This window comes from Anopheles marshallii, chromosome 2 (genome assembly GCF_943734725.1).
Source record: "Anopheles marshallii chromosome 2, idAnoMarsDA_429_01, whole genome shotgun sequence".
NCBI lineage: Eukaryota > Metazoa > Arthropoda > Insecta > Diptera > Culicidae > Anopheles > Anopheles marshallii.
This window is the reverse complement of record NC_071326.1, coordinates 85,956,107-85,979,051: the sequence shown is the minus strand read 5'-3', so window position 1 is coordinate 85,979,051 and position 22,945 is coordinate 85,956,107. Positions and strand designations below refer to the sequence as shown.

At 46.2% G+C, this 22,945-nt stretch overlaps 1 protein-coding gene across 1 annotated transcript; it reads right to left on the bottom strand.

The window, feature by feature from the left end:
- Positions 1-2,902: 2,902 nt before the first annotated feature.
- Positions 2,903-16,009, bottom strand: LOC128710489 (chitin deacetylase 1). Its single transcript, XM_053805544.1, has 5 exons — positions 15,958-16,009; positions 11,282-11,442; positions 10,956-11,205; positions 3,881-4,202; positions 2,903-3,731 (listed from the first exon to the last, which is right to left on the bottom strand). The coding sequence occupies exons 1-5, from the start codon at positions 16,007-16,009 to the stop codon at positions 2,903-2,905; spliced, it is 1,614 nt and encodes a 537-aa protein (XP_053661519.1).
- Between the last annotated feature and the right edge of the window lie 6,936 nt (positions 16,010-22,945).

Below are 22,945 nucleotides of genomic sequence, written 5' to 3'. Positions count from 1 at the left end.
ACGAGAGCATAATGAGGACAGAGAGATGCCATAGTGAAAATTATCAGAATAAACATTGAACTGCTGGAAACAAACAATAAGAGGATCGTTAGAGGGCGAGATTGGAAATGGATCCGTAACTGGGTAAATAAAGTCAAAGAAAGCCAAAAATTATAGGTCCGATAGAAGAATAAATTATATTACTTCAAATAAGACACAGTTAACGCATCTTACAAGAGCAAGAAGCTGTATTGGACGTTTACATCCATCAAGAAACATAGTGACTGTGCTTCATAGTGACTAACATCTGATCGAAATGTTAAACTGATCATTCGATCACTGTTGATTATAATGCCGTCTACATATGCGTGAAGCTTTTCATATTTCTAATGATAACTCGTTTTTTTCGAAACACCTAAACGACCTTGAAACGAGCTTATGGTGCAGGTTCCATCCCGATTCCCTTACACGTTCCGGGTTGTTCTTTGGTGTGAATTCTTTGACTGTCAGCAATAGACAACTCACTGAAGCATTCAAAAATAGCGTCGCGCACAGTTCATTATCATAAATTCTACACAACATGGCAGTGGACCTATAGGCTAGACAAACCTACCTGTAGCATGTCTTAAGCGTAAAGGTGTAAATATGGCTACGCTGGCGTACACGTGGCCACATTAGCTACACGCTGGGAACAAGAAGCTGGTTCTTCGCCATTATTAAGATAACCTGGTGGCGGAGGCGTCGTGACGATACACCACGTACCAGCAACATGGGACAGCAGTGATACCAGTTTTTTTTTTTTGAGGGAAGGTTCCCATCGAAAGCCGTTGCACCGAACGGATTGGATTTAATCGGCAAGCGGCAACGTAAACAACGGTACGGTCGTACCGTTGGAATACACTGTCGGGGTGCCGTTTTTTTGTGTGTGGATGAATCGAAAGCAAAAAAGCATACTCACACAAGCGACTGTTTCTAATTAAATCTCAGCCGTACACGGTACACCAACCGTCTTTCACTACACGGTCACGAAACCACCGATCAGACAGGGAAGCAGACGTGAAACCGTCCGTAGCTGCAGGTAGAGACCGCTGCATACATACGCAAATGCTACTACCCCGTGTGCGTCTACGTTCGTCCACGTCATCCCTCTGCCGGGTGGATGCTGCCGCACAGGGCTGAAACTGTTGGGTGTCGCACGAGGTGGTTTGCGGTATGATTACTGGATCACCTTGGATTGGATAGAAAATGAATGAATAGAAAAAATGAAGGAAAAACCGTTGCCAACTCTCCCTTTCTTGCTTTCCATCGCGCAATGTTGCGCGTTTCTACGATGCACAGTTTGTTACATGGAAGCGTACGAAACTTTCGAACGTGCGATCGATCCTGACGCAGAACTAGATTGCAACATTTTACGACACAGAGCAAAACAGACAGACCGACGATCGAACACAGGGAGGGGGTGCGCAAACACAAACACAAAAATAAAAACACAACAAAGAAGGAGCCATTTTGTTTTGTTTCTTTCTCTAAAATAGTCTTTATTTTTGTCTTCTTTCCAATTTTTCTGCTAACAAACAGTCGTCGCTTTTACATGGAATGGGTGGGTGTCTGTGTATGTAGAAGATGGAAGGCTTGCTTATAAGCATTCAAACTAGCTTTGACATCATTTCGTCGTTGGAATCGAGTTGTAATTCGTTCGGTTTTGTTTGTTTCACCCTTGCCTATTAGCCGAATTTTGGCAACCATTCAATTGCGCAGGGACACCACAAACATTGAACCTGAAACGTAAGGACTTGGAAAGGCTTGGCTTTCTTCCATTCCGCGCACAAACATGAAACCGCCTATACGGCACAGAAATCACCTTAAACAACTAGCGTCTACACAGTATTTACATATTAATCGAGACGAGAAGGTTTGTGTGGTTGGGTGGTTGGGAAGCAGATGGGGCAGGACGGGGTTCCAGGGGGTAGTAAGTACCGTAAGTTGAGGCAGCAAAGTGTAAAAAAAAAAACAGGACAAGGTAATAACGAATGGAGTGACCAAATCCCCGCTTTAAGACGGTGTGCCATTTTGTGACCCCTGGAGGAGTTTCGTTGCGTATTCGATCATCTCTCGGTTGCTTACGATTTCATTGTCTTCTCTGCAAGGAGGATCACCGTTCATTACGAATACCGTGGTAGGTGTGGGTGTTTTAGTATGTGTCTGACTTGTCAGATGTTACCATAGCAAGGGTTACTTTCGTTGTTGTCTTTTTGCGTTTTTGTGGGTAGAATGGGCGTTTTTTTGCGTTTTTTTTGTTATTGTTGTTGATTCGTTTGATTGTTTGAATTCTTTTTTTTAAGTTTTTCATTTGTGTTGTATTAAATTATAAGTTATAAACGACAAAAAAATACATAATTGTAATATCCACAGCATTCGTTGTTTTCTTTCTACTCTTCTTTATGTGTGTGTTTGTGTGTTTTTTTTGTTGTATTCCGTTTTGTAGAAGGAATTACATCGTCCATCCCGGGAGCGGGATTGTATGGTAGTCTCGTGGATGGCCGTCGGCAATGTTTGCAGCGGCTACGAGGCGCGAGACTAGCGCGTTGATGAGAGGATGGAGGATGGAGACTCGCTTAAGTCCTGCCCAGTCGCTCCCGGGGAAGGAGAATATTCGAGTGGAGCAACGCAACACGGACGAGACGCCTGCAGTTGCTATCAAATGATCGAGAACTGGCTGGTGTTTCTAGTGCCATAAAGTGAAAACTCGAAAATAGAAAATAACAAGTCACTAGGACAAGATGTACATGAAGGATGCTAAAAATTGATGTCCTCGATCGTCATCCTCCTAAGAGAACGTGTCGGGTAACGTATAGAAAATGTTAAAAGCATCGAGAAGAGGGCTGAGTTGCTCAAACGCTCTAATGCAACAATGCACGATAACTTAGAAGAAGCCATCACCGGTGGGATCATTCACCCACGGGTAGTTGTTCGGACAGCGGACACAGGTCTGCAGATTGATCGTTTCCCCGGGCACCTCCTTGGAGGTGAGCTTGCAGGAATGGGGCACCCAGCAGGCGGGCTGTCCCTCAACGACACACTTCTCCCTCCATGGTTCGAAGTTCTTGACCTCGTTGGTCGTTCTCGGGTTCTGGATCCACTGGATGACCTGGGTCATGGTGACGAAGTACACGTCATTGTGGTTCGAGAGCACCTCGTCAATCCAGTACAGGAACGCGTCCAGGAACTCCGGGTTGTTCTTCAACCAGGCAGCGTGGAAGTACAGCCCGAGCGGGGCACGGTTCTGGTCGTAGTGCCGGTCGAAGTTGTGGTTGAGGAAGTTGTAGAACTGGTCACCGGTGAGAATATTCGAGCAGGAGTCCACCATGGCGCAACCGGGCAGGTACTCGTCGTTGGTCGGATCCTCCCGGCGGTCGAGCTCGTTCATCACCATCTCCCAGACGGCGTGCGAGCGCGTCGGGCAGCTCTGCAGATTACCATGGCACCGATGCGGCATGCGGAAGTACATCGTGTACGGCCAGAGCGGTGGGTTCGAGAGTGGCGCAGTAATGGTGGAGTCGTACAGGAACGCTTGCTCCTCCATCATGGTGAACTGGTTGTTGCCACCGACGCGCAGGTACGGTGCACGCACACCAACCACCGAGTTGTCCGTAATGTTGGCGTACTTCTCAATGATGATTCTCATACCGGCCATCTCCTTCGCCCAGTCGTCCACGGTGGCGTTAGACCAGAAGCGTTCCTCATCGTTGTGACTGTTGCAAAAGCGAAATAGTGAAGAAAAACATGGTGTCCAATAGATGACGGATAAGACAGACGCTTTTTTATGCCGAAAGGACAACTAACAGCTAAAAAAATGCAGCATAGCGGCTAACGCTTCTTGGTGAGATCACACCGTACTTACGTGATAGAGTGGACCGCAATTTCGTGACCCTTGCGGTGTGTCTCCTGCACAGCCGAGTAGTTGGTGTACTTATGGGAGACAAAGTACGTCGCCTTGATGTCGCAACCGTTCGGGTTCTTGCGCTTGCCGTTGAAGATCTCCTTGTACAGATCGATGTTGTTGTTGTTGATCGCGTCGTCGAAGGTGATGGTGATCATCATCGGCACATCCTTGGCTGGCAGGCTGCCGGGGATGGTGGTACCATCCTCGGAGCAGAAGCAATCGGGCAGCTGGCACACCGATTCATCGCACGGTGGCGCACGGTTCGGATCGTTCTCGATATCTAAATGACAAGAGATGTACACATAAGTACCCGTCGCTCGTCTATGCATCTTGGAGATCTCCCTCTCTCTCACTCCCTTACTTGCAGCGCCATTAAATGTATCTTGAGCATGAACATGATTGATAGTTGATCCCGGACATTGTATGTGCGAGGTTTTCAAGGTTTGCAACCACCGCACGACGGATGGACGGTAGAGTGGCTTCAAAGCGTGCAATGAACAACAGCAGGACCGTGATCGTTGCATTTCCACTTATGACTTGCGGCTTGATAGCGATCGCCGTACTACACCTGCCCCTTGGTTGGTCGTATTTGTTATGAAACAAAGGAAACATGTTGACCGTCACGAGAAGCAGAGACTGATGGTAAACTTCACGTATGCAGTTGGGAAAGTATGAACTTGTCAGTAAGGTTGTCCCGACCGGTCAAACGTATTCACGTTTCCTTTCAGCCGTCTATCGCTGGCATCGGTGATGCTTGTTTTGTTGTCCCCTACGGTACTTTAGCTTTGTTTTTTGTGCGCCGTTTTGGCGGGAATCAAACAAAGTAAAGCCCGTGATGGGGCGGTAACAAAAACTGCCGCACAGCAGCACCGACCACAAACCTGATAAGAAAACAAAGCAGCCTGTTGCTAAGCTACCTCAACCGGGGGCCTTACGGGACCGAAAATCCAGTTTTCTCAAACGAAATCGAGAGTGAAATTCAATTTACATATCGACGCAAACACACCGCAACACTCTGCACACCGCAACCAGTGTGTCGGGTGTCCACCAAGCCCACAGACACACGAGCGTAAACTTTTTCCCACCCCCCGGGGGCGAGGTACCACACCCGCCTAGACGCTGGGGGGAGGTGTCGGAGAGAAAGATCCGTAAAGATCACGCCGATTTGATAACCGCACAGTGTTCGATCGCATCGGGGCAGCGTGCGCGAGACGGTACGCAGAGCGATCGGGTGGTAGAGCAACCCGGTCTTGGGCCTAGTTTTTGTGTGCGTTTCAGGTTTGTGCTGTTCGTTCACTTTCCTTCGGCCACAAACCGGCTCGGGATTATGCGTCCCACCACGCATTTCGGGAGAAGGTGATATTACGCAAAGCGAAAGTGTGTGCTTACGGCGCTGGTGGTTAAGTCTGGCCGTATAGAGAGAGGTCCGCTAACCTGCGGTATCTGCCCTACGCTCGTGATACCGCGAGGGAGTCGACTTTGGGGACATGATGGAGGGGCGGGGGGGGGGATATGATGTCCGAAAATAAGTCACCACACGATGGAGCTCACCACCAGGCTGGCCGCCTATAATGAGCCACCGGAAAACCTGTTTGACGGACACACTCTCGGCAGGTAGCTATGACCCGGCTGGAACGATCACCGATCATTTGCTCGTTTTTTGCTCACTCAGCAAAGGTGACGACGTGGCCAAAGCACATATCTTCGGGGCGAAAAAAAAAACCTCCCATGTGTGTGACGTACGCGGAAGGGAAGGGCTCGGCTGCCAAGCCAAGCCGCCACGATGATGGGGAACCGTGTGCACATATATGCCACCCCGAATCGCGAACTAAGTGGCAGCTCTACTGTTGACGCTTCCTGATTGCTTCCTGCTTCTTGTATTGCGCACACACCGCACACTGGGCAAACCGGATCCAGCGCTAAATGCTCGCATGATAGCGTACAACTGCGTACAACGGGCTGGAACGGTTGGTTGGGACTTTTTCTACGAAACTTCCTTTTCAGATGTCTAGCCTTCGAACTTACTCCTCCGAGGGGCTGATAGAGGCGGAATTGTTGAAGGACACACGCGCAACAACAGTGAGACATCGGGAGAATGTGCGTCTTTCTGGTTCTAGAGCTTTACGTGACGTGTTCTAAGGAATAAGTAGTTGAAATTGACAAAAGGCAATGAAGTGGGCGAAATTTCACGCCCAGTTTCTAGCACATAAAAGTAGTGGATGGCGAGCGCTTTGATTTAATTAAGAGCTATGAGCTCACTCCTTGTAACGCTGTATTTCCTGGAAATAGTCCATAGCATGCTTTGGTTGTTTTTTTCAAAGATCATAATGGATTAATATGTGTATGAGCCCTGTGCAAATTAAATGGCCACAAGGTGCAGTACCTGAAGAACCTGTCATAATTGCCCAACTTTGAGAGGACACCTCTGATGTGGCTGCCACATATATACTGGATTACTAGACCCATTTTTACATCATACTCGAATACTTGATATTTGATACGAAGGAACGGCAATAATGCGATTTTTTGTCCGTCTTGACTAGTGTTGTGCAATGAGAGTCGGTTTCTGAGACTCAATTCTTCAACGGATCAATACGGATGTTAAATCTAGGTTCATCTGGATCAAATCTGAAGTTGGGATACAAAACAAGTGTTCGGATACGAACCCATTTCAGGATTCGGAACTGTCATACCGAAGATCGGGTATTGGACTCCAAAACAAGTATTCGGATCCAGATGGGTCGTGATGGGAATCCAGCATTGAATTAAACAAAAAGAATTGTTATACAAATCTTCCAAGATCCGGATATGTCAAAATTGGACATTTTAATTGAAATCCTCATTATTTACTATTTGTATGGAATTATTCCTTGTAAATCCGGACGTAGCAAGGTTTTGTTGTTTTAATATAATCTGAACATAAAATAGTTTTGTATCCTCATCTCTTACGATCAGTTTTAAGAGAATTTAGAAGTAATTAGTACATCGTTTAAGAAGCATAACATATGTTATCCATCTACAATATACTAATCTCCTCTCCTTTCTCTTCTGTATGATGTACACAAATATGTTGTATATGATTGTACATAAGAGATCCGTCGGATCGGATCCGGAGATTTGGTCCCAGGGTGTATCCGGAACGTATTCCATATGGAAGCGATTTTTCACATCACTAGTTCTGTCTTGCGAAAACCCCGACATCTATTGATCGTTATACAGGAAGAATTCAGATTCTTTCACACGCAAATAGCGCTTCATCTTTCATCTTAAAATACGTCTCGAACTCCATCAAACTATGACTGTGACGTCTTTTGTGCCATGGCCAGTTCACCTACAACCGCCGAAAGGAATGTTTGCGTCGCGAAAAGCGCATTCTCATGTTTGTTGCGCTTGTGTATCAAACGGACACCCCACAGACGGACGGAAATTAATCAACAATGGAACCATTAGAGGTGTCCATTACCGCCGTCCACATCGGGTGATGAAAGAACGAACACGATGTTGTTTTTTCGGTTTGTGTTTCGTTTGTTACCAACTATTTCAACAATTCAACCAGATGGCGTATTTTGTGCGGCATGTCCATGTGGTGCACGAGCACACGGCACAACGGCCGGGAAAGCATGTGGCTAAGCAAATAGCGAATAAATAACCCTATTAGTTGCAGTACGTCCCACGGCACGATATGGGCACCATGGTTGCGGCTGTAACCATCGTGGGGCGGCTGTTGCACACTTCGGTCGCCAAGAATTAAGGGCGTGTGGCGATATTTCGAACGGAGGTTTGCACTGCGGCACACTGTAACAGCGGCTTCCTTTGCAGCTAGTATGAAAATTTGTGGTTCAAACGATTCGGGTCGATCGGTTCTTTAATTTCATTGTGTCTGGTATTTGGTTTTCGGTGCATGAAATTGAAGTCACCGTTCCCGTTCCCGTTTCGGTGCCGAGAAAGCGCACGATCCTCGATCTAGTGACTGCCACGATCGATTACAAACGGTCGCCGAGATGAGGACTAGACGAAAGACCCACCCGGCCACCCGCTCGAGCCAGTATCGCTAACGGTTGCATAAGCCGCCCGGTTCCAATCCATGCGGGGAGAGTTGCCCGCCGAGAAAGAGTTGCCAACATAAGGTGTACACCGATCGGCGTGTAACCTACAAACCCGCTTTACCACACAGAGACACACACACACGCGCGCGCGTTCAAGTCTCCTGGTTGAGGGGTCCTTCTGCTTGCTATCACCAGCCACCAGCTACAAAACCAAACGAGACCCAACAAGACCAGGCTGGTCCGGTACGACCGGTTCGTCGCGGGCCTCGCGAGGAGGCGACACACACGCGCGGTGTTGATCCGAGTGACCTAAACACGCGGACACGCGGGCCGGAATCTTGTCTGCTGCACCTTGTCGCCGTCGCTGTGTGCGATTCGCAATTGATAGAGAAATTACACGCGATACACCGGACGAGACTGTAGCTTCAAGATTTGAATCCTTCGGGTCGAAGCTCAGTGAAGTTGGCGTATGGTTTTGCAACCCCTTAGACAACGGAGCTGGCGGTCCGGTCCCAAAATGGAGCAAAATATTTTGTCTGCTAGTTTACATATTTTGCTGAGTGTGCAAAAATTGTGAGCATAAAAAACCACACACACACACATGTATCCTTCTCGTCACACCACCAAACAACCCCGAAATGGATGCAAATCCGACACATTTTTTTGGAAACTAGTTGGCGGAGCTCTCCGGACATTGAATGTTGAGGTGTTGCGCCCGATGAGCAAAATCTACAAACCACCCGGCCCCTGGTACGGGTCTAAAATATGCGCACATAATTATCTGAACCTTTCCCCCCCTCCCCCTCCAGGCAGCCCAGCATGGAGAAGAATAAGAAGAGATCTTAAAATAGGCTTTGAGTCTTCCAACGCTGCAAGAAGCCTTTTTATTCCCAGCGTTTCTCGATTGCCCAAAGCGGGGCCAGCTTCTTGCGTGACATTGTGCACTGGTGGATGAGGCTGGCTTTAAGACGGCGACGCTCGGCGCTGGTGCCCGGTGTACCCGGTGTGGCGGCGTAAGCCATTGCGTAAGCTTTTGCAATTCCACCTGCTGCTGTTAGGCCTCGGCCATTTGCAGATGGGGAGATGTGTCTGTGTGGTTTTTTTTTCTTGTTGTTTGGTTCGTGTTGCTATTTTCACGTGAGCATCATCGTCCGGGAGTGTGCGATTGCATGCATAACCTTTGGGGGAGCAGTGCTTCTTTTTTCTTGTCTAATATGTACACCAACTCCATTTAGTGGGGAGACCTGCGCCTGCGGGGTCGTTTGTCGATCCGCGCACAGTACAAACAATGGTATTGGCGAATCTGGGCAACAGCGAAAAACTAATACAACCACCAATGGCTAGCTAATTGCCTCGCGGGCTCAAAAGGCTAAGAGTAAATGGTTCGTACCATAAACAACCACAACAACAACAACCAACAAAAAACCAAACAGGGGTAGAATCGACGCTTACATCCGGCTCCGAAGTAGCCTTTCTCCTTTCACCTTCACCCACGATATGTTGCCGAGCGTACGTTTGGTTGTTTACTTCGCATTATTTCACTTCTTCAGGTGAAGGTGCAGGATTTGTGCAAAACAACCCGCTTACCAGCTGTTCCTTGCCGGCGCACTTGTGTGTGCGTGTGTGTGTGCATTTGTGCAAGAAATTGGCTCAAACGTGAGCTTTACAGCACACTCCGTGTGCTAAAGTGCATGCAAAATGTGAAAGCAGCACCCAGTGAGCAGGGGTGTGGGCACCTTCGTCTAAAGCGTAAGAGCCGTTATCGTTATTGTTATGTTGTAATGTCTGCGTGATGTAAAACCGCCACGGAAAGTGTGGATCCCACCGAAAAGGAGATCGTTTTTTGTTTGTGGGTGATTTTTTTTTTTTTTGTAAAAGGTCCTTTCATTTCTGTCTCTCTTTTTCTCTCTTTCCTTTTTTGCCACCGAATGGATGTGTCCGCTTCGGCGGTGCTCAGTAGAAAGAGAAAGTTTTTCGGTGAAATTCGGTTCGCCCTAGAGCGAATCCCTTCACGTGGGTTGAGACTTTTTGGTGATTGAGACAAGATCTAAAAATAGCCACGCCAGAGGAGTACATGAAGATCTTCAACTGTTGTCTGAACCTCCTGATGTCCGAAAGGTCCCAATGCTGGCGAAATGACATCCAACATCTTCGCCCCTTACGGCAAGGTCAACGCAGGGTGAGATGTGAAAGATGTGCGGTGAAGATTTTCGGGTGTGGGTCAAAATTAGACAGCGATCGATCCTGCTGTGCAGATCCGTACAATGGCCATGCTGTACAGTGTACGAGGGACTTGGTAAACAGATTGTGTGTGTGTGTGTTTGTGTGGTTTTATGTCTCTGCTTCTGTACTACCGCTACGAGTGGTGTGTCTATCTGGGTCCGTCGGTTATCCCTCAAGGACGTCCAGGTGGGTTTTCAGCGCGTCTGCAAACGAAAACCGATCGCTGGGCACGTGTATGTTTGTATGTGGTCGCCCCGCATGTGGAATGTGATCTTTCCATATCCCGTGCGGGAGAGTTGCAAGCGTTTGCAAGTGGGAGGGCGAGAGATGGAAGTGGTTTTAGCACCACTTTTCGTAACAACTCGATTAGGTGGAATTTTGCTTCTTCTTCTTCTTCTTCTCCTGCTTTTTGTACGTGCGTATGTGTGTGTGTGTATGTGTGTGGATTTATTTAAAGGAATCCAGTTTCGCTGCCACGCCTCGGCGCGGATTGTGGAGGATTATGCAAATTCCACGGATCGATCGCAGCACTGCATTGTTGTGCCACGCGGTGAGGATGCCGCTGCCACTGCTGCTGCTGGTTATGGATATGAATTTTAAACGGGCGTGATCTATGGTACGGCCTCCACCGGACGAAAGGTTTGGTGGCTAATTTTGGCGCATAACATTTAGGAAATTCGATCGGGTTGTGAAACGCTTTAACGCGCATCACTCTCACTCGCAGCGTGTGGGGGAAGGTGGAGTACGTGGGTCAGGACACTTACCGCAGGAGTTCTCGTCCGAACCGTCGGTACAGTCTTTCTCGCCGTTGCAGAAGAGCCCGCGCTCGATGCAGTTACCGTCACCGCAAGCGAGGAACCCGTCCTGGCAGAGCGGTTCGTCGGTGATCAGCAGCGGTTTCACCTTGCGCTCCTTGTTCTTGAATTTACAGTTCTTTACCGCATCCTTCCAGTCGCAGGTCTGCTTCTCGATGTCGAAGTACAGCCCGGCCGGGCAACGGATGGCTTGCAGACCCTATCGATGGTGTACGCGGATAGCGAATGGTCAATTTTAAGGGATAAAAACACAAGAGTGCATTGCTACCACTTACCGACGATGTGCACTGGATGACGTCACGGCAGTTATCACCTTCGCCCGCTACCAGCCGGAACCATTCACCGGCATCTTTGTCTTTGCAAAGCTCCTTCTCGAATGACTCTTCCTTCTTGGTCGTTTCTTCCGCCTGTCGCTTGATTCGCACTTCGGCCGTGGCTACGTGTCGCGGTTGAGAAGGAAGGGAAAATTGAAGATCAAATTAACATCAAATTAAACACATTCTTAACCGATCGGTATGTTCGGATCATGGTAATAAGAGACTACTGCGAAGGTCGGAACGGTTACATTCGAAAAACCACAGCGAGCAGAACGCTTTTGGTTCGAATAGCTCGAGTTCGATCTTGTTCTACAGACCATAGCGGGACTGTTGGCGGAGGGGGAGGTAGTAGCGAGGGGAATTGGGCGCACAGTTAGTCGGCAATTTGGCACAGGCACGTTACGCTCATGAATGGTGTTACCAATTCGACCTAGTGCCCGTTTCACAGGGTGATACCGATCACCGTAATGAAGAATCATCTCAGCTCAGTGTTTCGGTGTCGCGGGGTTTTTTTTGCGCTCATCTTCTCCCCAGTTGGGTAATCAATGTCTGACTAAGCTTGAACGGTTCACAGCGTGAAGATCTTCGCGAGCCCGAGATAGTATTTACCGGTGCGCTTAAAGCCCGTGTCAGTGTTTGCGACGGGAATGTACATTAATTGACTCACTTGCGGCTGAAGTCTCACGGTTGGAGCACTTGCTTAAGTATCGCTTGAAGACACTTGAACCTTGACCCTCCCCGGGGTACCGGTACCTCTCTACGCGATCGAGTGATCGATCGTAAAAAAAAGCCATCCAAAGACACAAAACCGATGCAACAACCCGGCGGAGGGAAAGCTACGAAAGGCCGGTTGCGGCAGGAAGACTTCAACGCCGTAGAAGCGAGGAACACTTTCGCTTCAACACCCCGTGCCGTGGTTGTGGATCGTATGTAATCGATCTCGTGATGAGTGTGTTAAATTACCGATTCGGGTCAGGGAAATGATACAGCGCCGGCTTTACGTACCCCAAAATCCGACCATTACACGAGAGCGTGTATCGTAAATTACGCTTCCACCTTTACCATTTGCACGAACAGCGTTCGCATTAAACCCACGGCGTTGGGTTTTTTTTCTGTTGTTGTTTTGGGCACTCCTTTAGCATAAAAGAACCATTATTGGGAAAGCTTCTCGGTTGCAGTCGTCAACCTTTTTGCACACCTCAACACCGACAACGCTCGCTGCACGTTTTACGGAGTCGGATCGTACCGCCAGATGCAGCAGGTGCACCAGTGCCCGGCTGCGAATTCGATTCGAATTTGGGTTTGGCAAAAAAGGAAGGTACACGCAGCCGCGAAGAATGCATTTGCGCACGAGTACGCTGGGTTTGCCCTATAACGGGCCCGCTAATGTACCGTGTTCGAGCAATCGAGCTTCGTGATCGTGTACCCATCGCCCCAAACAATCTAATGGGGGTTAGGAAAAAGAAAGAAACTCGCCTGCCTCACACCCCCTCTCGCCCACAAACATCCCCATCGACATTTCCAGCCCGATGGGGGTTGACATTTGATGCGGCACCCAAAACCGTTGCGAAAGATCGCCTGCCATTGCGATTCGATGGATCATTTTCCATACCAGCATAATGTCTACCGGCTCGGCTTCTTTCATCTGGTGGTTGTCGAGGCGAAAAACACAACCCACCACCACGATCATGCCGAAGCGGACTGGGTTGAAGTTCATTTATTTGATCTGATCCTCTCCGGGCATACCGGGGCTCGGATGTTCGGATCGGGGGTTTTGGCTTTCGTCGGTTGATGTACAGCTTCAGCTAATGAACCGAAAACAGCCACGCAATCGCACAATTGTTTCTGGTACAAAATTTGCACCCGGGGGCGCTGACGAGGTGCGTTTTTACGCGACATGACCGATCCTAATGGAAAGGAAATGAAACATCGGTATGATTGATTTCGACTGTGCGGGCATGGTATTAGTGCGCTCTCCACACTCAAGGAAGCAAAATCGTGTTGGAGAGCAAATTATTGAAGAAAAAAAAAATAATATCACTCCGATTGCGACCGCAACCGTGGCGCTCGTCTTTCGGGCAAAATGCGGAAAGGCTGCGTGGTTTCGGTCCGATCTCACCCGTGATTCGATCGTATTGCATAAGTCACTACCCTGCCCCCCCTCCCCCTCGCCATTCGGCCGCTGTATGCGGCGGCTTACCGGCGGAAGCAACAAATCAACTTTACCCCGGGTTGGAACCGCGGTGGAAAGAGGATGTGTAATGGGCAAAATAAGTAACCCGCACCCATAATTGCTGACACGGTATGGTGCGGCTCGAGCTTCATTACCGACGCAGGAGTGTGTGTGTGTGTGTGCGTACACGCTGGGTTTTATGGAGAGAGAAAAAAAGCCAAGTAATACTCATCCGTGCGTGGGGATATCTCGTCAACTACCGAAAGCGGAAGGTAAATGTACGCCAATTTTTGTTTTGTTTTCAAGTTACTTGCATAAAGCTAAGGGTAAAAGGAAACGTACAGTAAATTTGTAAAATTTATCCACGGAAAACTGCCAATTATAAGTGAGTTCCATGTGTATTTCATGCCAAAGTAAGCTTACTGAAATGCACATTACAAATTGCTTCATTTTATTGCACCACACTGTTTCACCAACTGCTTTATGATTTCGTTTCACAAAAGAGACTTCAGCTTATTCCACAAATTTTTAGTCAATATGCTTGGTCATGGCCAAATAATCAAGGTAATTAGAACCTTTTTGTTGTAAGGTTAGCATCAGTTTGTTGTTTTAACCATGCACGGTGAGCTAAAAACAATCCTTAAACGCTTTTTGTTTGGCACTGCGTCTAGGAAGGTACAACACCCACTCACTTGCAAAATTGATAAATTCGAAGCTATTAAATAAAATGGAATCGACATCGTGATCGTAATCGACATCTAATTTATTTGTTAGAGCTCTTTGTGAGCTAAATTGATTAAAACTGTGTGGATAAAAGATGTTTCAAGGTGTTTTAAAATTATTTTTATTGAACAAATTAAAAAAAACCGAACGACACGTTTCGTTGAATTAAAAAAAACCCACACTAGTCGTTTTAGTGAGTTAAGTGGCCCTTAAGGAGTTAAAGGAGGGCCCTAAAGATGTCAAATAGTGTACTTAAAAGCTATGTTTATAGACTTTCCTCTTTTTACTTTATAAAACATTATTTTATCTTTTTAATTTGGAGCTTTATTGCCAAAAGTCAAATTGATTTTACGGACTACTTTTGTCAAAATAAACAATTATTAAAAATCACCATTTGCTGGCAATATCCTCAAGGTAAACTACGACAGTATACCAACCAAAATTCGTTTACACTGAATGGCATGACATTTTGCCCTAGCGCCTGATCATTCAAAAACCCAAAAAATCTGCATTTAAATTCTTTTTTTTGTTTTGGCTGTCTGCTGTCCTCCATTTTTGCTTTACCGTCGGTTTCAATTTCCACTCGGAATGGAAAGGAAAAATGCCACCGGAGAAAGAGATGAGTGTTTTGTAAATTGGCTTGCATTATGCGCTGACGGGAGGGAACTGGTTTTCCGTCGCGCGTCCCAAGGATCCCACACCGGATCTTACACCACCCTCCTCCCTCCCCCCAGGGGGTTTGCCTGTTTCGGACCTGACTGCACGCGTATCACGTAATACCACTGGGCGAAAGAAAGCCGGTACCGAACAAGCCAGTTCGACCCGGTTCCGGACGCAAAACCAATGTAAAGTTGGAAGTGAATAATAATACAAAAAAAAAAAACAAGCCAAGGTGTCAACGATGTTGACGTGGTGACGTTCGGTGCGCAATTCGTCCGCATGGGTAGGCAACCCCGATATGCTGATTGTATAATGTTATCTCAACGCCGAGTGGTCCACCCCGTTAGCAGGCGGTCTCCCATATCCGGTAGTGGGAAATATGATGGTGCGGTAACCGACCGTGGTCGAAACGATCCTTCGCCCAGCGCGTGCGGATCCGTTTGCGGAAGTGTGTGCCCACCGCGTTCGTTAGCGCAATTAGGACATTCCATCCCGCTGGATGGAATGTTGCGGAGTTTGGGTCCACCCACAAACAAACAGTAACAGTCGAAGCTCAACTGTCAAACTCCCACGCAGAATGTAGAGACACCCTGTACCGCCTGACGATCGATTGTTGTGCAGCACTTGGGGTGGTTGATGCGTGAAAACCGTACCACAAGTACAGCGACCGGGTGAGACAAGCTATGTGAAAGGTTGGCCCCAAAAGCGAAAACAACGTCACTGCAATAATGCTGCAAAACCCGACCGCATCGCATCTCGTCTGAGGGCTTTACGCGTGACACAGAAAACGGGTTCTTGTGCAGTTTTTTGCTAAAACCCATTTTCAATGCACCGAACGCACTCAGGTCGCGACTACTTTCGACGGTAGGTGCGAGAGCAAAAACAAAAAGCGGAATGAAAAACTGAAAAAACCTTCCATCCAATACGAGCAAAAACACAGGCGGAAGCTCATTTCCCACCCCACAATGGCCAACGGCACAGAAGGGACCGTCGATGGCTGACATCATCAGCCGTTCTGTGTGAAATGACTTCAAAACCCTTGAGGCAAAAGGGGGAAGCTTAAGACTAGACCGCTTACCTGTTGCCACCGTCAGCGCGAGGATGCCAATTAAGGCCAGCAACTTCACCATGTTGACGTACACTTTCGCTGCACTGCTGCTATTTCGCTGCCAGAGGATAACACACTCCCAATCTCTCGCTACAGTCTTGCTACCGATTTGCGATATTTCCTCACCGGTCGTATCGTTTCCCTTTTTTACTTAACGGTTACACTTCAAATCCCCGCAACAACAGAAAAATAATGTATGTATACCGAACCAATGTCCTCTCGGTGCCAGGGCAACTTGTGCTCGCTGGCTGGCTGTAGATATTCAAACAACACACTGTACCTAGCACACACTGTTTGTCTTTTCTGTTCGGCGCCTGTCTCGTGCTCAGTAGGCTTTTCGTAGCATCAGCAGCAGCAGTAATGAAAAGAAACCTCCGCCGACTGGGACCGTGGTGGAGACACTGATTTAACGCTGCGACAATCGCGCAGCTTTGCAGCTCGGTCCGTCGGTGCTTTCCTTCGAAACGGGCGCACGCAAGACCGTTCTTCGGGTGGCAGGGTTTTAGGGGAATGTGTGGCTTTTTTTTTGCTTTTCCGTCGTAGCTTTGCCGTTGCAGTAACTTGGGAGGGGTAGGCTCACGCGCGAGTGACGAACGAACTCACTACCAAATGTGCACACACACACACATACAGCACCGGTCGTCGCCAAAAAGTCGGTTGAAACTCGCCGATGCAGTGCACTCCCGGTCTCGCGCTTGTGGTGACTTGTACGGCAAAAGCGACGAACCACTCAGCGGCGAGAATCGTGCTTTTATATCGTGGGGAAACACCACTGCCCAGAGAGTGAGACCGGCCCGGTGTTCATAATTCTCCGCACTCGGATGGGGAAATCATATCGCTCGAAGCTTTTATTTAGCGATCTCCGGGGGAGGTACTCACGTGCCTAAAGCCCATCTCACCTTTCGGTACATTCGCTGAATCGAAACCATGACGACCGTGAAATGATTGTACTGTGCCGTGGTGGGAGAGGGGGTGAGGGGAGGGGGGGGGGGAAGGAAGGAGGTGATGAGGGATTTGAGACATTTGGACGTTCCTTTCAATTGTCGATTGTTTAGCGCTGCATGAGCATATTTGCAACCGATTAATTGTAACCAACGGTAACTGGAATTCCAGCACAACCCACTGCACAAGATCATTCGATCCAGTGGCGATGAAACGTGGCGGCTCCGTTGAATTATGATTTTATTGAAAAGCTGATGTTGCATTTCGTTTGGAGGAAGTTTTTTGTGTTTCTGTTTATACTCTCCCAGTTAACTGCACGGTTCTTAGCCAGAGCGCATCACATGGTGTAGTAGTCGGTCTTCCACATGGGCATCGGTCTTCCACACGACGGGATCAGTACCAAATCGGATATTCATCGCTCCCCATGTTTAGCTAGATATTGAAAATAAGTCAAGACAACCCCAGACTGGTGGACCAAAAACTCCTCAGGATTTAATGATCAGAAGGCGTAAGACTCGCAAAGAGTTAAGGTGCTAGTCACGTCATTACAATTGATGTTGATTGATCCAGTAAACTCCTTGTTTATCCTTCAAAATCAACCCTCAGAGCAGCAACCAAGAGTACTAAAGTACCAACCAAAAGTGAAGCATGAGGTCGGCCCTTTTTTATTTCATAAAGGATCGGTCGTCCGTATTGCTTCTCTTGGCCCATCTACATCTCTAGCTCTCTAGCTAACTATAGAACAATCAAATTATAGATACTTATCCAGCTGAAAAACATCACTAAACTATTATACAACCTGTAGGGTAATCTGTGTTCAACAAGTAAGTATTAAGTATTAAGTATGACGATCAATGGAGGAGACGTTACAATGACGAGCACTATGAGCTGTACGGCGGACTTACTGCCGAAGAGAGGATTAGACTCGCCGGGCTCCGCTGGGCTGTACACGTCATGAGCATGACACCGGACGACTTAGCCCGTAAAGTTCTTTTAGGTCGTCCACATGGGCATAGGAGGCGTGGATGTTAATTGAGAAGGAGTAATGGCGTTGATGCGTCCGCCAGAAAGTCCGGGATAATGGATTGGCAGACGAAGACGTTCGACCGTGAGTGGTTTAGAGAACTCCTGCAGGAAGCCAAGACCGCGGTTGTAGCGTCAAATAAGTAAGTAAGTAAGTATTTAAGTATGTCAGCGGATCTCAGTTAGAAGTTATAAACTATCTGATGATTCTACGATTCAATATCTAATAAGTTGGAATAAAATAAACGACCTCCGTAAAGACTACCTACAAAGTACTAAGGAGAACTAAATACTAAGACAACAGAGGAGTCTATTAGCTATAATAGGATTGGTGTTCTTCTAATCTTTACTAACATTAACACTCATTCAAAAGTATGTTCAATTTGTATCAATCAATTTGTAAAGACGACTCATTCAAAAGGAATAGGTATCAATGAATGCAACATTTTAGAAAGAACCTTCAAACGAGCTAGCGTATTTAACAACAAAGCTGAATATACCATTAGTTGAACTGAAAGCTAACAAGTGAATAATCTATTGCCAATCATAACCCCGGTATAAATTGTACATCGATTTCGAGGAACGGGCGGAACGGATGCGACATCAAGACTCACTCACTCAAATCACATCGAGCGGGAGCAATGCAATACGGCATGGATTAAGAATTCCATGCCGTTCCTCGCCTGGGAGTGGGCAAAACCGTTTGGGCGGGTGAAGCAGCGCGTGGGTGATGGGGAAGGAATTTGAATACGAAATCACTGTTCCATCCCTACGTGGCTAAGAGTGAGTTTATTAACGCGTTTTCATGCGCACGCCATGTCGTAAGGGGGCAGCAACACCGTGTGACATGTGACGGCTGAGCTTCGATGACATTTTCCCTTCTACCCGGGTTAAGCGGTGAACCCGGGAATTGCTTGATGTGCGCCAATGCACTTGTACATGCACCGGGTGTATGCGCATATGCAACGGTTAATGAAGCTAATTTTTTGTTGACTCTTTTCTGTTTGTTCACTGGCATGCGAGTGGAAATGTTAATCATTAATGACGGAAACATTGTGTGGGGTTAGCTTTAGTAAATTGGCTTTTTACTTCTGGTGGCCCCTGAGAAAGTTATCCTGGTGGTGAATTGTGTTACCGTTAGGCTATTAGGTGGGAATTTACTTGAAAATTGAAATTGTGAGTTTGAGAAAGAGATTTTGAGAGTAAGTCTAATAACTTAACCTTGAACGCAATTCCTTGAAAACAATATACACACATATTTACAAAGTACTTCCAAAATTATAACTTTATAATTATAATTTTATAATGTTCAAAAATAAAAAACGGTCAGCGAATAAGCTTCCAAACGTCAAAATGCATAGAGAAAAACTAGTGTAAAGTATGATCTAGCCACTTAAAGGTTTTACAATGCCAGCTTGCTCCCCATGACTTGGATTGGTGCTGATGGAATTTTGTCTCAGTACTGTCGTGTATAGACCGGCGCTACTACGGTCTCAAGTTTTAATTCGTTTCACCATTTATTTCGTTCGTCTAAATCAAAACTCACCCATAGTTGCTCACTAGCTCTTTGAAGTGAGTTCAAAGCACTCTTTTCAGAAGGATTCTCATGGACTTTTCGTTGCGATGGCAAGTGGAAAAACCGGCACCGAACGTTCGCTTTTATTTTACCTTACTTTTTATCGAACAACCTGTGCTCCATTTTAGGTAAGCCTGTTACACTGACCTTCATTGGAACCCGGATCTCGTTCGACAGGTTTCTCCTTTCTTTTTCTTTTTCTTGCTTTTGGAACGTTAATCGATCGGCTCAGAATCAGGAAGACATTCTCGAGCCTCCTGGATGCTTTACATGGGCGCTACATGGGTAAACACATGAAGACACGCACAGCATGGCCCCGACCCTGGCGCCACCGATCGGTTGCGGAGGGAGCTACCCGCAAGCGAGACGGAGCCTCTGCTTCGATATCGGGCGAAAAATTGACTCACCTTGAAATTATTATGATAATACCGCAGAGCTATCGGTAGCGCTCAATGTCGCCCAACAAAGGGAAGAAGAAAGAGGAAACCAATGCCGTTGTCGGTATTTATCACAATCGCCGAGCTCCCGAGCCTTTTCGATGCCCAATTGTACCAAGGTGTAGCTGATGCGGCACAGCATGCCGCAGACGGGTTTGACGAGACCCGGCGTCCCGTGGCGGGATGTGGGGTAACGAACGTGGCGCAAGAGTTCCCGTGATCATAATCGATCGAGGAGGAAAAATCGATAACACGAGCTGCTCCATCAAGTTTCCGCCGCGTATCCTTCGAGGAGAGATGCTCCATTTGAAATGCAAATGGCTTTTGGAGCGTTTTAACTTCACCTTTTACGCCAACCCGCTCCACCGTCCGTGCCATCGCTGGAGGAACGTAAATGGTACCACTATGTGCAATAGCAATAAAACCGGTGGCAAAAGTGTGAAACCGCTTTGGAGTTTATCGATTTCGGTGTTTTGCCACCAAATTATGCTAATCCGGTCGCGTCTGATAAAGGAGTTCTTCGGACGCCTCGGACAGTATAAATCATTTCTTGGGCATTCTATTTTGGGCGAAGGATTTTTTTCTGCTGCTGCGTGTCTGTGTTTGTGTATGGGCTGTTAGTTTATATGTTTATTAAGTTCAGTAGGTGGGTTTGGGTGCTGATCATAAATAATTTATCGATGGCACCTTCTCAGCGTACAGCCACTGGACTTTAGGTCAATGCGTCGATAGCGCATGGGAGTGTGCGAGTGTTTGGGGTTGTGTGGCATCTCATGTGGAACAGCTTCAGTTCAAGGTTCACGTCGTTGGTCCGGTCCGGCGTTAGGTCGAAGGTGAAGAAGGAAGTGATTGTGAGGTGTTCAATTTTCGTCTTGGTGAGTGTGGGCCAATGAACCAAAGTTCATGTTCATTGTAACGATACAAGCCGATGGACACAATAGATTTCAACGCACCGCAGTAGGAATGCGACATGTCGGGCGTTTTTATTCCGGGGTGTCAAAGCTTTCACACTGTTGAGCTCTATTTTATTTCCAAATGATTTATTTTTGGTATAAATCGAGGTATTTCGTGGTATAAATTGAGGTAAAGACAGTTGAAATAAGCAGAAATCGGTCTATACCGGAGAACGTTCGCACTTTATCTTTCTGTTCTTTTCCAATTGCATTGAATTAATATTTAAGCATTATTTAAATTATAATATTAATCATTTTAAGTAATTATCAACTCTCTTGGACATTGTTATATAAACAAATATATGAAAGCTCATTATTTACTTGGGTAGTCGTATTCGTATATTAATTACAAGTCCGCAGTATAACAGCTTCACTAGTTATATTTAGTCCTAATCTAGGTCCAGTACAGTAATATCATTCCGCCTATAGTATCCGTGAACCGAATATTAGTGCGTCGCTCGAATCATAACGCGCATTCTGATGAATTAACTTTCGTAAATAGGTGATAATTGATTAACTATAATGAATAATACAAAGCTAAAGAATACCGAAGATTGAATTTCCAGGCATGTTGTATACATAGGCAATAGTAATTAAAAAAATATACATTGACGTCCTAATGTATAATTTAATTAATTACTTTATTGGAATTAATTTGTACTGTATTATACAGAATGTATAGTATTTTGCGTTTGTATTTTTGTATTGTCTTTGAATTTGACTATTTGCACGTCGTATTGTATAAGGTATTCACGTTATTATATTACATTTGTTTAATATAACATAAACTTTAACAAAATTCAACATAAAATCTTCAATTAATTTATCATAAGGTTTTCGTATCTTATTAAACCTTTTTTCAAACAAAAGCTACCTTCGTGCTTACAAAAATTTCTTTGTAACAATCAAAATTGGTTTCTGTTTTGTTGGAAACATCTGATGTTATAATTGACCGAATGGTGTTCGATCTTCACCCACTGTGCGATGAATTTGGATGGCTTGAATCCAACTTGCATAGCTTCTGGTATGCAAACGTAAAATGCTCCAACTATCGTTTGTCGCTCACCAATTTTTATTTTGTTTTAGAATTTTTGCAGCTTTGTATAAGTATGTGAAAATTTGTTTCAAAAACAAATAAACTTATTAAATAGTTTATAAAAAATATACAGTTGCTTTCATGGTAAAATCCACATACTTCGTTGAAGATAATAAAATCTTTTCTTTTGTTTATATATCATCTATTTTTAGAAACTCTTTAGAAAAATGTTTTCTTTTCGCGATGCATTTTACAATTTTTTTTTATTATTTCTTAGTTCAAATTGAATGTACGTTATCTGATGGCTCATTATTTCGTTCTTAATTATATTTGCCAAACCAACACAACAAAAATTTACTATTAATTATTTGTCCATTTATTATTATTATTTATTTGTCCATCACAAAACTCTAATCAAACCCCTTTGATCTGTTTCTTATGGATTGATCGTAAAACAGATTGCCTGCCGGCAAATAGCGCAGCGTGAAAGGTTTCACATTACACGTGTCTTGGCGGGCTAAAGACTCACCACTAACAACGTGGTGTACGAATTGATACGTCCGCAAGGAACCTACCGCACGATGCTTCCGGTCCACGTGGCCAGCGAGTCGTGTTTCAATAAATTCCAATCCACCATTATTTACGGCTCACGATAATTGAATCAGATTTCGTCTACTGCTCGCGCGGCCGCGATGCCGGTTAGATCCTGGGGGAGCATTGGTTGACAGTGCCCTGTACGAGGCAAATGTGTGCTTTGAGCGATTCCTTCGCAGGAATTTACAATTCGCTCAGCAGCGACCGGCATTGCCGCTCGGAAGCCAAATACCCCAAAGGATATTCGCATTTCTAGCGTCTGGTTACCGTCCAGACCAAACCGTACGAGAGAACCGTTGCCCCACAAAGGTTCTTTGTCATCGGACGTATGCGTGCTTCAATTTACATAAAGCCACACCACTGCTTCGCATGTCCGACAGCTTCTCCGCAGTGGATG

What these genes read in the sequence shown, in the direction of transcription:
- LOC128710489 (XM_053805544.1), bottom strand. Translation starts at nt 16,009, where the DNA reads ATGGTGAAGTTGCTGGCCTTAATTGGCATCCTCGCGCTGACGGTGGCA. An exon ending in TCATCCAGTGCACATCGTCG is followed by an intron (nt 11,206 to 11,281) that starts GTAAGTGGTAGC and finishes CACCATCGATAG; the next exon opens with GGTCTGCAAGCCATCCGTTG. An exon ending in TTCGGACGAGAACTCCTGCG is followed by an intron (nt 4,203 to 10,955) that starts GTAAGTGTCCTG and finishes CTTGTCATTTAG; the next exon opens with ATATCGAGAACGATCCGAAC.